Source organism: Symphalangus syndactylus, chromosome 13 (genome assembly GCF_028878055.3).
Source record: "Symphalangus syndactylus isolate Jambi chromosome 13, NHGRI_mSymSyn1-v2.1_pri, whole genome shotgun sequence".
Lineage (NCBI taxonomy): Eukaryota > Metazoa > Chordata > Mammalia > Primates > Hylobatidae > Symphalangus > Symphalangus syndactylus.
The window spans coordinates 49,773,693-49,790,755 of record NC_072435.2 but is presented as its reverse complement, the minus strand read 5'-3'; the positions used below and the strand labels follow the sequence as shown (position 1 = coordinate 49,790,755).

The 17,063-nt window shown below is 35.4% G+C and overlaps 1 protein-coding gene and 1 long non-coding RNA gene across 2 annotated transcripts in view; one reads left to right on the top strand and one right to left on the bottom strand.

Moving 5' to 3' along the window:
- The window catches only part of LOC129459839 (uncharacterized), a 54,953-nt gene that overhangs the window by 17,803 nt on the left and 20,087 nt on the right, over positions 1-17,063 (top strand). The window lies entirely within an intron of this gene.
- Positions 1-17,063, bottom strand: part of LOC129459807 (zinc finger protein 208-like) — a 231,224-nt gene that overhangs the window by 199,562 nt on the left and 14,599 nt on the right. Inside the window, 5 exon segments of the mRNA XM_055237017.2 lie at positions 3,242-3,246; positions 5,276-5,384; positions 6,265-6,361; positions 6,364-6,501; positions 6,746-8,518. Of these exon segments, the coding sequence (XP_055092992.1) occupies positions 3,242-3,246; positions 5,276-5,384; positions 6,265-6,361; positions 6,364-6,501; positions 6,746-8,518 (2,122 nt within the window).

The window sequence follows — 17,063 nt, the reverse complement described above, 5'->3', positions numbered from 1 at the left end:
TTCATGTAATAAAAGCTATCTATGACAAACCCACAGTCAACATCATAGTGAATGGGGAAGAGTTGAAAGCATTCCCTCTGAGAACAGAAAAAAGAAAGAATGCCCATTGTCAACACTCCACTTCAACATAGTTCTGGAGTCCTACCTACAGCAATAAGACAAGAAATAAAGGGCATCCAAATCAGTAAACAGGAAGTCAAACTGTACCTGTTTGCTGATGATATGATCATTTACCTTGAAAACGCTGAGGACTCCTCCAGAAAGCTCCTAGAACTGATAAAAGAATTCAGCAGTTTCCGGATACAAGATTAATGTACACAAATCAGTAGTTCTTTTATTTACCAACAGGAACCAAATGGAGAAATAATCAGGAACTCAACCCTTTTACAATAGCTGAACAAAAATAAAATATTTAGGAACATATCTAATGAAGGAGTCAAAAGAACTCTACAAGGAAAACTACAAAACACTGCTGAAAGATATCATAGATGACACAAACAAATAGAAACACATCCCATGCTCATGGATGGGTAGAATCAAATTTGTGAAAATGACCATACTGCCTAAAGCAATCTACAAATTCAACAGAATCCCCATAAAAATACCACCATCACTCTTCACAGAATTAGAAAAAACAATTCTAAAATTCATATACAGCCCACATAGCCAAAGCAAGACTAAGAAAAAAGAACAAATCTCGAGGCACCACACTACCTGATTTCAAACTATAAGGCTATAGTCACCAAAACAGCATGGTACTGGTATAAAAATAGGCACATAGACCAAAAGAAGAGAGAACCCAGAAATAAACCCAAATACTTACAGCCAACTGATCTTCAACAAAGCAAACAAAAACATAACGTGGGGAAAGTACACTCTTTTCAACAAATGGTGCTGGGATAATTGGTTAGCCACATGCAGGAGAATGAAACTGGATCCTCATTTTTCACCTTATATAAAAATCAACTCAAGATGAATTAAGGACTTAAACCTAAGACCTGAAGCTATAAAACTTTTGCAAGATAACATTGGAAAAACCCTTCTAGGCATTGGCTGGGCAAAAATTTCATGACCAAAAACCCAAAAGCAAATGCAGTAAAAATGAAGATAAATAGCTGGGACCTAATTAAACTAAAGAGGTTTTGCATGGCAAATGAAACAGTCAGCGGAGTAAACAGAGAACTCACAGAGTGGGAGAAAATCCTCACAATCTATACATCTGCCAAAGGACTAATATCCAGAATCTACAGTGAATTCAAACGAATCAGTCAGAAAAAAAAAATCCCATCAAAAAGTGGACCAAAGACATGAATAGACAATTCTCAAAAGAAGATATACAAATGGCTAACAAACATTTAAAAAGTTCAACATCACTAATGATAAGGGAAATGCAAATCAAAACCACAATGCCATACCATCTTATTCCTGCAAGAATGGCCATAATCAAAATATCAAAAAACTGTAGATGTTGGCATGGATGCAGTGATCAGGGAACACTTCTACACTTCTAGTGGAAATCTAAACTAGTACAGTTGCTATGGAAAAAAGTGGGGAGATTCCTTAATGAACTAAAAGTAGAACTACCATTTGATCCAGCAATCTCACCACTGGGTATCTACCCACAGGAAAAGAAGTCATTATTTGAAATATAGACCAATGGAACAGAGAACCCAGAAATAAACCCAAATACTGATTATTTGAAAAAGATACTTGAACATCCATATTTCCAGCAGCACAATTCACAATTTCAAACTCATGGAACCAACCAAAATGCCCATCAATCAACAAGTAGATAAAGAAACTATGACGTATACATATATGTTGGAATACTACTCAGCCACAAAAAGAAATTAACAGCATTTGCAATGACCTGGATGATACTGGAGATTATTATTCTAAGTGAAGTAACTGAGGAATGGAAAACCAAACATCGTATGTTCTTGCCGATATGTGGGAGGTAAGCTATGAGGATGCAAAGGCATAAGAATGATAAAATAGACTTTGGAGACTTGGGGGAAAGAGTGGGAAGGGGGAGGGATAAAAGACACCATATATGGTGCAGTGTATACTGCTCAGGTGATGGGTCCATCAGGGTCTCACAAATCACCACTAAATAACTTACTCATCTAACCAAATACCACCTGTACCCCAATAAATGGAACAATGAAATTAAAAAAAAAAAAAAATCATTCTTATACTTACAGACCAGTTCACATAATGAATATTTCATAAACTATTACACACAGGCTGGGCATGGTGGCTCACACCTGTAATCCCAGCATTTTGGGAGGCTGATGTGGGTGGATCACCTCAGGTCAGAAGTTCAAGGCCAGCCTGACCAACAGAGTGAAACCCTGTCTCTACTACAAATACAAAAATTAGCTGGGCGTGGTGGCGGGCACCTGTAATCCCAGCTACTTGGGAGGCTGAGGCAGGGGAACTGCTTGAACCTGAAAGGCAGAGATTGCAATGAGCCAACATCACACAATTGCACTCCAGTCTGGGCAACAGAGCAAGACTCCAGCTCAAAAAAAAAAAAAAAAAAAAAAAAAGGAAAAAAGAGAAAAAAAACTACTAAACAAAAAAAATTATGGTTCTAACATGATTAACAGTCAAGTTAAAACAGAGAATTTGCATGGGGAGATTCTGAAGCATAAGCCAAAAGGTTACAAAGTAATAAATTTAATACAAAGCAGAGAGCATAGATTTACTTTCAGTATTTGAGAATTTTTGTTTTTTTCTAGTAAATTAGACACCTTAAAATGATTTGTTTTGTTCTAATATTACTTTCGGCTAAAAATAGTTTCTAACTTACACTAACACAAACACACTCCATAATTTATTTACACCTAAGATTTATCTTTAGACTAATAGATCTGTATATTTAATTCCATATACATCAATACTAAGAGTCCATATGTGCTTGCAGCCAGAGGCCACATGTTCAAAGAAAAATACATTAAAATTTTAAAAAATATTTATTCAGGACTCAGAAATGTATGGATTTTACTTATCTTTGTATATAATTTTCATTATGACCATAAAAATGACCCTGTGGTCAATAACAATTTAACTGTACATTTAAAAATAACTAAAACTGAAGAACTGAATTGCTTGTAATATAAAGAATAAATAGGCCGGGCACGGTGGCTCACGCCTGTAATCCCAGCACTTTGGGAGGCCGAGGAGGGTGGATCACAAGATCAGGAGATCGAGACCATCCTGGCTAACACGGTGAAACCCCGTCTCTACTAAAAATACAAAAAACTAGCCGGGCGAGGTGGCAGGCGCCTGTAGTCCCAGCTACGCGGGAGGCTGAGGCAGGAGAATGGCGTGAACCCCGGGGGGGCGGAGCCTGCAGTGAGCCGAGATCGCGCCACTGCACTCCAGCCTGGGTGAAAGAGCGAGACTCTGTCTCAAAAAAAAAAAAAAAATATATATATATATATATATGTATATATATAAAGAATAAATGCTAGAGGTAATGGATATCTCATTTCCTCTAATGTGATTATATCACATGCCTGTATCAAAATATGCCATATATGGCATAAGCATATACACATATTACATATCCACAAAAATTAAGAAAAATAAATTTAAATGTAAAAATAAGAATAAAATTTAACCTATAGGAACAATATTCTTTAACTTATTGGCAATTTAAAGCCACTGGCAAAAAGATTACTAGAGATGTCAGTCCATTATCTTACCAAATAGTGTATTGTTACTATCTTTTACCTACACCATTGAGTAAGGTGGAATAGGTTAAATTTAGTGGCATAATGCTTCAATGAATTCACGATAGTATTTAACATGTTAAAAATGCTGAACTGAAAAGTTAAGTTCACACATAATTTAAAAATATACTGTATATTATTCCATAAAAGTACAGTAACATACTACTAACTTAATGTTAACTAAAGAATGTTTTTTTCTTTCATAATAATGCATAAAAATACTACTCTGAACACCTACCTCATGCATCACTCAACATTGTAAGTTAACCCGAAGAGCCTCTCTACTTAAATTTTCATCATGTATCTTACATTTTAATGTCCTTACTTTTCCATAGAAAAAATCATAAATGCCTACCTAATAAAAAAGAATCTCTTATATCTTTAATGCAGCTACAATTAGTCACATGTTTTCACATGTGAATACACCAGGAATGATGAAACAGCATGAAGTAATTTAAGAGTTTAACTCCATTATTCGCTTTTTTAAAATTCTATTTTCAAAAAAGTTATACTTTGATTGTAATTATAACTCTCCAAAAAATATTCTACTTCTTTTAAAGTTATATACAAATAATGTTTACACGAACTTTAGTTTGTATTATTTCCTATACTCAGCACTGATTTAGTGTAATGTCTAAAGTTTGAGTGCCCTAGATATTTCTACTGTGAATTATTCCCTGATATTTACAGACTTAATTTTGGATTGAACATCTTTCGTATTTAATGCATCTGCAAAAATATATTTTAGTATGAACCTTTTGGTGTTTTATAATTTGTAGTTTTTGAAAAAATGTTTTTCCAAATTCATTAGATTTGCAGGGTTTTCTTCAATATAAACTCTCTGATGTTGAACAAAATTTTAATAACTGCCTCAGACTTTTCCTCTAGTACAAAATGTGTACAATAAGATCCGTGAGACAAGTAAATGTATTACAACCTTCTTCATATTTGTAATGCTTTTTCAAAATAAATACTCTTCTGCACTTTAAAGACATATTTTCTGATCTTTTGATGGTAATTAGATTTTTAATGCTTTTATTCAGTATGAACTCTCTGATTTTGAGTAAGATGTGAGCAGGTATTAATGGCTTTTTTACTTTGTCTATATTTGTATATTTGTTCTCAAATATAAATGCTTACCAGTGCAATAAGCTGTGAGCATCGGTTAGAAGCTTGGCCACATTGTTCACATTGGTAGTTTTTTCCAGTATAAATGATCTTATGTACAATCAAGTGTAACAATTATTTAAAGGCTTTGTCACATTCTTCACATTTCTAGGATTTGTCAGCAGCGTGATTTTGTTTAGAAGTTTGAGATGCTGTCAAAGGCATTGGCACGTCTTTCAGATTTGTAGAGTTTCTCTTCAGTATGAATAATCTTATATCTGCTAAGAATTGAGGACTTTTTTAGGCTTTCTGTATTATTCACACTTGTAAGATTTCTCTCCAACATGAGTTATCTTATCTGTAGTAAGATGTGAGGATTGGTTAAAGGCTTTGCCAATTTTTTCCCATTTGTAGGGTTGCTGTCCAGCATGAATTTTCTTATGTTTAGTTAGGGCTGAGGACCAGAAAAATACTTTGCCACATTCTTCACATTTGTAGAGTTTTACTCCAGTATGAATTACCTTATGTTTAATAAAGGTTGAAGACAGGTTAAAAGATTTCCCACATTCCATGGGAAACCTGCCCCAGTGATTCAGTTACCTCCCACTGGGTCTCTCCCACAACACGTGGGGATTCAAGATGAGATTTGGGTGGGGCTACAGCCAAACTGTATCACCAGCCTTACCCCTGGGCAGAAGCAGCAGCAGTCTGCCTGGCTGGATTCAAATGATTCTGAGACTTCTATAGTCTATGCCTCCAGCTCTCTCCCTCATCCATGCTATGGTGTCTGAAATTCCACCATTAGAGAGTCATTTCTTGGGCTGTTAAAGGGACCAGGCTCTTTATAAAGCAAACGCCCCTGAGCAAGCCATTGATTTATCAGGTATCTTCTCTTCCCTGCCAGAAGAAGGAAGCTAAGGTGCATGTAGGGTGTACTGTGTGCCCAGGCACTGTGCCAGATGCTTTGGATACTTGGAGTCATTGAATTCTCATAGTAACCCTGTGAGAGAGGGAGTCTTTTCCCCACATTGTAGAAAAAGGAAAAAGGGCTCAGAGAGATCAAGAAATATCCCTGAGATCACATGGCTCCTAGTGGAGTCAGGATCCAAACCTGGTGTCTGATTCCTTAGCGCTTGGGGGTCCGGAGGCTGCTGAACAAGAGAGGAGGTGGAGAGGAGAGAAAGCTGCAGGAATACCACTGTACACCCTTCTTGATTTAGAAAGACTGTATGAAAATTCTGAACAGTGAACAGAATAAAGGTGCAATGGGGAAAAAAAGATTTCCCACATTCTTCAGACTTGCAGGGTTTCTTTCCAGTTTGAATTCTCTTATGGTTACTCAGGACTGAAGACTACTTAAAGGCTTTGCCACATTTTTCACATTTATAGGGTTTCTCTTCAGTATGAATTATTTTATGTTGAGGATCATTTAAAGGCTTTGCCACATTCCTCACATTTGTAAGGTTTCTCTCCAGTGTGCATCCTCTTATGTCTACTTAGGGGTGAGGACCATATGCTTTGCCACATTCTTCACATTTGTAGGGTTTATTTCCAGTATGAATTATCTTATGTGTAGTAAGATTTGAGAATCAATTAAAAGCTTTCCCACATTCTTCACACATGTAAGGTTTCTCTCCAGTGTGAATTATCTAATGTTTAGTAGATTTGAGGATTAAAAGCTTTTTCAAATTCTTCACATTTGTAGGGCTTCTCTCCAGTGTGCATCCTCTTATGTTTAGCATTGAGGACCATATAAATGCTTTGCCACATTCTTCACATTTGTAGGGTTTCTCTCTAGTATGAATTCTCTCATGTTCAGTAAGGGTTGAGAAACATATAAATGCTTTGCCACATTCTTTACCCTTTTCAATGTTTCTCTCAAGTATGAATCCTCTTATGCTTAAAAAGGGTTGAGGACCAGATAAATGATTTGCCACATTCGTCACACTTGTAAGGTTTCTCTCCAGTATGAGTTATCTTATGCATACTAAGATTTGAGGATCGATTAAATGCTTTGCCACATTCTTCACACTTGTAAGGTTTCTCTCCAGTATGAATTATCTTATGTGTACTAAGATTTGAGGATTGATTAAAAGCTTTGCCACATTCTTCACATTTGTAGGGTTTCTCTCCAGTGTGAATCCTCTTATGTTTAGATAGGGTTGAGGACAATATAAATGCCTTGCCACATTCTTCACATTTGTAGGGTTTCTCTCCAGTATGAATTATCTTATGTGCAGTAAGGCTTGAGGATTGGCTAAAAGCTTTGCCACATTCTTCACATTTGTAGGGTTTCTCTCCAGTGTGCATCCTCTTATGTGTAGTTAGGGCTGAGGATCGGCTAAATGCTTTACCACAGTCTTCACATTTGTAGGGTTTCTCTCTAGTATGAATTTTCTTATGTTCAGTAAGGTTTGAGGACCATATAAATGCTTTGCCACATTCTTCACACTTGTAAGGTTTCTCTCCAGTATGAATTATCTTATGTTTAGTAAGATTTGAGGATCGATGAAAAGCTTTGCCACATTCTTCACATTTGTAGGGTTTCTCTCCAGTGTGCATCCTCTTATGTGTAGTTAGGGCTGAGGATCGGCTAAATGCTTTACCACAGTCTTCACATTTGTAGGGTTTCTCTCTAGTATGAATTTTCTTATGTTCAGTAAGGTTTGAGGACCATATAAATGCTTTGCCACATTCTTCACACTTGTAAGGTTTCTCTCCAGTATGAATTATCTTATGTTTAGTAAGATTTGAGGATCGATGAAAAGCTTTGCCACATTCTTCACATTTGTAGGGTTTCTCTCCAGTGTGAATCCTCTTATGTTTAGTTAGGGTTGAGGGCCATATAAATGCTTTGCCACATTCTTCACATTTGTAGGGTTTCTCTCCAGTATGAATTATCCTATGTGTAGTAAGGTGTCCGAATTGGCTAAAAGCTTTGGCACATTCTTCACATTTGTAGCGTTTCTCTCCAATGTGCATCCTCTTATGTATGGTTAGTGCTGAGGGTTGGCTAAATGCTTTGCCACATTCTTCACATTTGCAGGGTTTCTCTCCAGTGTGTATCCTCTTGTGTATGGTTAGCATTGAGGGTTGGCTAAATGTTTTGCCACATTCTTCACACTTGTAAGGTTTCTCTCCAGTATGAGTTATCTTATGTACAGTATAATTTGAGGATTGATTAAAAGCTTTGCCATATTCTTCACATTTGTAGGGCTTTTCTTCAGTATGAGTTTTCTTATGATTAGTAAGGGTTGAGGACCAATTAAAGGTTTTTCCACATTCTTTACATTTGTAGGACTTCTCTGTAGTATATATGCTTTTATGCTGGGTTTTGTGTGAAAGCATGCAAAATGATTTGACACAATTTTTACATTTGAAAGGTTTCTTTCTAGTATGCCTTATCTTATGTCTGTTTAAATTTATAAATTTATAAAAGACTTTCAAATATTTACTACATTGAGATGCTTTGCCCTGGGTAGTTGTGAAACACTGGTTAAGTCCATTATAACCTTGTTTGTGTACCTTACACTCATCCACACTTTTACAACCTTTTCTTAACTGTAAATTCTCATGTCCACGTTTTTCAAATCTTCTTAGTATTACTTTTTGAAAGGAATCTTCCATGCCCTGCTCTGGCCAAATGTCTTGAGCAAAATGAGGACATATATCTGAAAAAAAATTAAAATAATTTACTCCACTTACCATATTGACATAAATATAGTTTAAAAATCTTACCTATAAAATTATACAACCTACATAAACAAGATGGTTTTGCAAAATACCACAGACCCTAATTCTTTCACAGACATTTAAATGTAACAAAAACATACAAACCAAAATATATCTGTGGGAAATTTATAAATCAGTTAAGTTTGTGCAGTGTTCCTGAAGAGCACAATGCAAAAACCACATAGAAAAATAAAAGTCTAAATTTACCCAACACAGCTTTTCCTGCTTCCCACTATAACATAGTGCCTTTAGAAGTAAATTGCAAACACTTGATTTCTGTTTTAAAAGAAAGGTAAAATACTGGCACATTCATTATCATTTCTGGCTTTTAGGGGCTTTTTCCTGACACTGTTTCCTGTCTCTCATGACATAAAGTGCTGACAGAAATGGTGGTATACTTTGGAATGAGAGTTTGAGTCTGAGACCAAAGAAAAATGTTCCAGCAGCAGCCAGACTGCAGTACCACAGAAAAGGAACAGGTGTAGCAAGTGATTACTGACTCCTACAAAGTAACATGAATAAACTCTCTTAACTAAAAACTAAACACAAAATTTCAGACAATACAGGTCCTAAGAATATGTTTGAAAAACTCTCATAATGACGAGCCAAGACAATTGTTTTCAGACTATGTCAGGACAAAGCTACATTATAAAAATTTTGACAGGTAGATTTTTTTTAATGCAACAAACTGAAAGCTTATAATATATACAAAATATGGCAGTATCATCCCACCAAAAATATCATAAAATTTTCTGAAAGAAAACATAAAAAAATAAGATTTATACATTAATTTTAAGAATTGGTAATAAATTGAATAATACTGATTAAAACAGGAAGAGAGACAAGTATGGAAAATCAGAAAAATGAGGACGAGAACAAAAATATTTAACATTTCATAAAAACAGAAACTGTGGAGGTAAAAAATACAAAAGAAAACTAACAGATCCTAAAAGTTAGAAAAAATGATGTAAAAATAAAGAAGCTCAGTTGCGCTTTTGGCTGGGGGGGCGGTGGCTCATGCCTGTAATCCCAGCACTTTGGGAGGCTGAGGCAGGCGGATCATGAGGTCAGGAGATCAAGACCATCCTGGCTAACAGGGTGAAACCCCATCTCTACTAAAACAATACAAAAAATTAGCTGGGCATGGTGGCAGGCACCTGTAGTTCCAGCTACTCGGGAGGCTGAGGCAGGAGAACGGCATGAACCCAGGAGGCAGAGCTTGTATTGAGCCAAGAATGTGTCACTGCACTCCTGCCTGGGTGACAGAGTGAGACTGCATCTCAAAAGAAAAAAGAAAAAGAAAAGAAAAAAAGGCTCAACAAACTAGAATAAAGATATTTATAACAAACAAAATATATAACCATAATTTCAAAAGTCACAGATGAAAAGATTATACTTGAAGGTGCAAGATAAAAAGGATATGCCAGGCCAGGCGCAGTGGCTCAAGTTGCAATCCAGGCACTTTCGGAGGCCGAGGTGAGCGGTTCACCTGAGGTAAGCAGTTTGAGACCAACCTGGCCAACACGACGAAACCCCGTCTCTACAAAAACTACAAAAATGAGCCAGGTGTGGAGGTGTGTGCCTGTAATCCCAGCTACTTAGGAGGCCGAGGCTGGAGAACCAATTGAACCTGGGAGGTGGAGATTGCAGTGAGCTGATGTCACAGCACTACACTCCAGCTTGGCTGGAAGATAGAGTGAGGCTATGTCTCCAAAAAACAAAAAAAAAGAAAACACAAAAAAAGAAAAAAGTGATGTGCCATTTACAAACATAGTCTTACGATATAATCAGTGAACTGTTAACAAAAATTTTGAAGGCCATAACAGAACTGTGTGATGTAGTCATGAAAAAAGTTAAACATAGCTATTAAATGAGAATGATACCATCAGTGAATCTGTCCTGCCCAATTAAAAAAATAAGAAACCTCCAAAATAAACAAATTCTAAAAAAAAATTGGAACTGCATATGCCCTAGATATAAAAGGTGCTGAAAACAGTTTCTTCCACTTAAAATAACATGATTCAAAAAAAAACATACAAAAATACATTATTTTCTGTAAAAAAAATATGCAAATACACAAAAGTAGAATTTCTTAGCATTATCCTAGTGGTGCAGAAAACATTTTTAATTACTCTCTGAAATTTGAAAGATAAAAGCAGAGAAATCATTATAAACATCTGTTAATGAATATACAACATAAAAAATATAAATAGCAACATAAATGACAAGTCTTAGAGAAGATGTAATAAAAAAGAATTTTTGTATACAACTTAAAGATTTTTTTTCCAGATTAAAATACATGGTTGTATTTTTTACAGGTTATATGTAATCCCCAATGTACCACAAAAATATTTGTATAAATACACAAACCAGGCTGGGTGTGATTGCTCATGCCTGTAATCCCAGCACTTTGGGAGGTCCAGGCAGGTGGATCATGAGGTCAAGAGATCGAGACCATCCTGGCCAACATGGTGATACCCCATCTTACTAAAAATGCAAAAATTAGCAGGGCATAGTGGCATACGCCTGTATTTCCAGCTACTCAGGAGACGGAGGCAGAAGAATCACTTCAACCTGGGAGGCAAAGATTGGAGTAAGCCAAGATACACCACTGCACTCCAGCCTGGGCAAGAGAGTGAGCCTCTGTCTCAAAAAAAAAAAAAAAAAAATTTGTATACAACATGTTATTTTTTTTGGCAGATTAAAATATATTGTATCTTTCAGAAGTTATATGAAATCCCCAAGGTACCATAAAAATATTTGTATAAATACACAAAAGAGGCTGGGCACAGTGTCTCACACCTATAATTACAGCATTTTGGGAGGCCAAGGTGGGTGGATCACCCAGGTCAGGAGTTCCTGACCAGCCTGATCAACATGGAGAAACGCTGTCTCTACTAAAAATACAAAATTAGCTAGGTGTGGTGGTGCATGCCTGTAATGCTAGCTACTCGGAAGGCTGAGGCAGAAGAATCGCTTGAACCCAGGAGGCGGAGGTTGTGGTGAGCTGAGATCATGCCATTGCACTCCAGCTTGGACAATAAGAACAAAACTCCATCACAAAAAAAAAAAAAAAAGAAGAAGAAAGAAAACAATGAAAGCATATAAATACAAACTTCAAAAAGACACAATGATGGAAAAAGACTGAGCGACACAGATGCAAAAATCAAATAAAATGCTTAATAAAATAAGTCTCTTTCAGAAACTTATTTAAATATATAGAAAATTAGCTTTTAAATTGAGATGTATTTTCAATAAATAGATTTATTAAAACATTTTAAAAGCCAAAATACATTTTGCCTTTCTACAAGAGTCAGTTGAGATCTAATTTTAAGGCCGGGTGCAGTCACTCACGTCTGTAATCCCAGCACTTTGGGAGGCTGAGAAAGATGGATGACAAGGTCAAAGGTTCAAGACCAGCTTGGCCAACATGGTGAAAGCCCGTCTCTACTAAAAATACAAAAATTAGCAGGGTGTCGTGGTGGGCACCTGACACCTTAGCTACTCGAGAGGCTGAAGCAGAAAAATCACTGGAAACCAGAAGGCGAAGGTTGCAGTAAACGGAGATCATGCCACTGCACTCCCGCTTGGGTAAAAGAGAGAAACTCTGTCTCAAAAAACAAAATAAATAAAATAAATCTAATGATTAAAAAAACTAGAAGTGGCAGGATGGAAGTAGACATTCCATGCAAACATTAATCAAATGACAGCAGAAACAGTCAAAATAATCATACACAAGCTACCTCTTAAGTCAAAAAGCATGATATTTTATAAAATATACTTGACATCAAAACTCCAAAGAAACAAAGGACATCAAAAAGCAATAGATTCATTCACTGGCAACCTATGAGAAATCTGTATGTGTGTGTGTGTGTGTGTGTGTCTCACATTAGGGTTCCAAATATATAAAGCAAATATTGATAGAATGAAGAAACACATAGAAAGCAATATAATTAGAGGAAGGTATTTTAATAACACACTTTCTGTAACAAAAACTAAAACAAGAAAGAATGTTAATAAGGGAACAGACTACTTAAAGGCTGTATAAAACAATTATTCCAAACAGATTTATGGAGAACACTCCTCAACAACATCAGAATACACACCCTTCTCAATCGCTCATATAACATTTTCCTTGATAGATCACATCTTAGGCCAAAAAGGAAGTCTTACCAAAATTTATTTATTTATTTATTTATTTATTTATTTATTTATTTATTTATCTTGAGATGGAGTTTTGCTCTTGTTGCCCAGGCTGGAGTGCAATGGCACGATCTAGGCTCACTACAACCTCTGCCTCCCGGGTTCAAGCTATTCTCCTGCCTCAGCCTCCCGAGTAGCTGGGATTGATTACAGGCACCCGCAAACACACCTGGCTAATTTTGTATTTTTAGTAGAGACGGGGTTTCTCCATGTTGGTCAGGCTGGTCTCAAACTCCCAACCTGAGGTGACCCACCTGCCTCAGCCTCCCAAAGTGCTGTGATTACAGGTGTGTGCCACTGCAATCAGACTTCAAAATTTTTAAAAGTAAAATTTTATGAACTACTTTCTATTACAAAAATGGAATGAGAGTGTACAACGATAAGAGAAAAAAACCGTAAAATTTACAAATATATAGAAATTAACACACTATTGAGTGTGCTCTTATGCAAAGGTTGAAATAGTTAAATTATGAAGAGGTCCATCCTGCTCAATGCAATCTACATATTTAATGCAATGTTTTCCAAATTCCTCATTGCATTTTTAAAGAAACAGAAACAGCAACCCTGAAAGTATATAGAAGCTCAAGAGACAATAAAGTACCCAGGAAACTTAAAAAAAAAAAAAAATGCTGGAGGCATTAAAGATCTTAACTCAAAACACATTACAAAGCTACAGAATTAAAATAATTTCATATGAGCATAAAGGTAAATAAGTAGACTATACAATAGAATGCAGCACATATATAAACTTTTACATATATTGTCATATAAGGAGTCATTTACATACTCTTAATTATAGCAGCATTGTTACTTTGTAAGCCAATAGGTGAAAGCAATGTAAATTTCTTCCACTAAATAATTCAGTAGATATAATTTGAAATATAAAAATTCTGAGGCCGGGCGCGGTGGCTCATGCCTCTAACCCCAGCATTTTGGGAGGCTGAGGCAGGCAGATCACCTGAGATTGGGAGATTGAGACCAGCCTGACCAACATGGAGAAACACCATATCTACTAAAAATACAAAATTAGCCAGTGTGGAGGCACATGCCTGTAATCCCAGGTACTTGGAGGGCTGAGGCAGTAGAATCACTTGAACCTTGGATGCAGAGGTTGCAGTGAGCCGAGATCGTGCCATTGCACTCACTCCAGCCTGGGCAACAAGAGTGAAACTCTGTCTAAAAAAAAAAGAAAGAAGAAATTCTAGAATATAATTCAGTACTCAAAAGGCAGGAAATATTCAATGAACTACAAATATAAATCTTGACGGCATTATGCAAAATGAAATGAGCCAGCCACAAAAAGAGATTGTATGAGATATATGAAGGACTTACACTCTTAGAAACAAAGAACAGAGTGGTATTTGCAAAGTGCTATAAAACAGAAAAAATTGGGGCCAGGCATGGTGGCTCATATCTGTAATCCCAGCACTTTGGGAGGCTGAGGCAGGTGGATCACCTAAGGTCAGGGGTTTGAAACCAGCCTGCCCAACATGGTGAAACCCCATGTCTACTAAAAATGTAAAAATTAGCCAGGCATGGCAGTGGGCACCTGTAATCCCAGCTACTCAGAAGGCTGCGGCACTAAAATTGCTTGAACCTGGAAGGTGGAGGTTGCAGTGAGCTGAGATCGCGCCACTGCACTCCAGCGAGGGTGACAGAACAAGACTCCATCTCAAAAAAGAAAAAAAGAAGGAAAAATTGGTAGCTGTTTAATATGTATTAAGATTTAGCTTTGCAAGATAAAAACATTTTAGCAATATGTTGCACTACAATGTCAAGATAATTAATATGACTAAACTGAATATTTAAAAATATTTTGTGGTAAATTTTGTTGTGTTTTTTGGACAAGCAAAAATAAACAATAATACCTAAAAGAGATAAAGAATTATGATTGTTTTAAATTATATTCAAATCCAAAAATGTTTCTACCACACAAAAATTACATAGATTCACAAATAAATAGGATGTTGAAATTACAAGAATTTTATGACTTCTCATCTACACAGGATTAGAAAACCATTAACAAACTTACACAACAAATATACACGTTATTAAAAAAATACAAGGATAACATTTATACAGGCAAACAAACATAGAGATAATTCTATCGGAAAAAGACATTTGGCTAATTCATATATGACTTTGCTCCACAATGTCTTAAATTGTATAAAGTTAAAATATTGGCACGCACAATTATAATACATACTAAAAAATCAAAACACAATTAATGGATGTGTGGTAGCATACCCTAACATATATAACATAAAAATATAAAATTCCAAAACAAAATTAAAACATGGAATGTAAAAGTTATTAGATACCATCAACTAGATCAATATATTCATTAAGAAAATCTCAGAAGAATATGGGAAAAAAATAACATAGAGATTACTTGAAAATAAAAAAGGGTGAGAACTTCCCAAATTTTGATGTAATAAAAGGAAAAAATATTTCTAGCCAATAATATTTGATTTAAATGTATTTCTCTTTAAAAAGATGAAAATAAAAAAAAAAAAAACAAAATAAAAGGTAAGGGTATTCATCACCAATAGCACAGTTCTACCAAAAAAAATGGTACATGGTGGCCAGGCACCATGGCTCATGCCTGTAATTTTACAGTTTTAGGAGGCCAAGACTGTCAGAACACTAGAGGCCAGGAGTTGCAGGTCAGCCTCAGTAATACAATGAGACTCTACATATAATAAAAACTGCTATAATGAGTCCATTTTTTTAAAAAATAAAATAGTACTGGACAGTATCATAAAACCATATATAAAATAAAGCTCTCTATTAAATGTAAATACACAAACATAGAAATTTTTACTATCGTAATGATGATGCATATAACTCTTAAAGCTATTCTGTAGAATATTTAAAACAGGATAAAAACCTGCATAAATATGTTAATACACAATATAAAATAATTTTAATATTAATAAACTGAAAAATATAGAGGTATAATCTTTATATGCAATTGAAGTTGCCATGAGATATAAATATATTGTTTTAATTTTAAGATGTTTCATGTAAACTCCATTCTTTAAGATGATATGGTTTGGCCATGTCCCAACCCAAGACTCATCTTTAATTCCCACATGTTGTGGGAGGGACATGGTGGAAGGTAGTTGAATCATGGGAGCAGGTCTTTTCTGTGCTGGTCTGATGACAGTGAATAAGTCTCATGAAATCTGAAGGCTTTATAAGGCAGAATTTTCCTGTACAAGCTCTCTCTCTTGTCTGCCACCATGTGAGACATGCCTTTCACCTTCCACCATGATTGTGAGGTCTCCCCGGTCACACAAAACTGTAAGTCCAATAAACTTCTTTCTTTTCTAAATTGCCCAGTCTCAGGTATGTCTTTATCAGCAGCATAAAAACAGACTAATACACAAGATGATTATGAAGATAATATTTATAGAAACTATGCAAAACAAGATATAAAAAATAATTGAAGCATATCACTACGCAATTAAAATGAAATTTAAGGCAATAAACCAACATATAAAAAATACCACTGAGGAACACATAAAACAATCACAAACTAGTAACTTCATTTTTAATATAAATTAATTAATTTATATTAATTAATTAATATAAATTAATTAATTAATATAAATTAATTAATATAAATTAATTAATTAATATAAATTAATTAATATAAATTAATTAATTTAATATAAATTAATTAATATAAATTAATTAATTTAATATAAATTAATTAATTTATATTAATTAATTTAATATAAATTAATTAATTTATATTAATTAATTTAATATAAATTAATTAAACTACTTAATAGAAAAAAATACAATCTCAGGACTTTGGAAGATTAAGATGGGCTGATGACTGGATCTCAGAAGTTTGAGACCAGCCTCGACAATGTAGCAAAACTCTGTCTCAACCATAAATACAAAAAAAACTAGCTAGGTGTGATGGTACACACTTGTAACCCAGCTACCTGAGAGGCTGACATGAGAGAATTCTTCTGAGTTTGAGAGGCTGAGGCTGCCGTGAGCCATGATCACAACACTGCAAACCAGCCTGGTTGACAGAGTGAGACCTATCTCAAAAATAAATGAATAAACAAGTAAATAGATGAAATTATAAAAAGAAAAACTACGCCGGGCGCAGTGGCTCACGCTTGTAATTCCAGCACTTTGGGAGGCCAAGGCGGGCGGATCACGAGGTCAGGAGACCGAGACCACGGTGAAACCCCGTCTCTACTAAAAATACAAAAAAAATTAGCCGGGCGTGGTGGCAGGCACCTGTAGTCCCAGCTA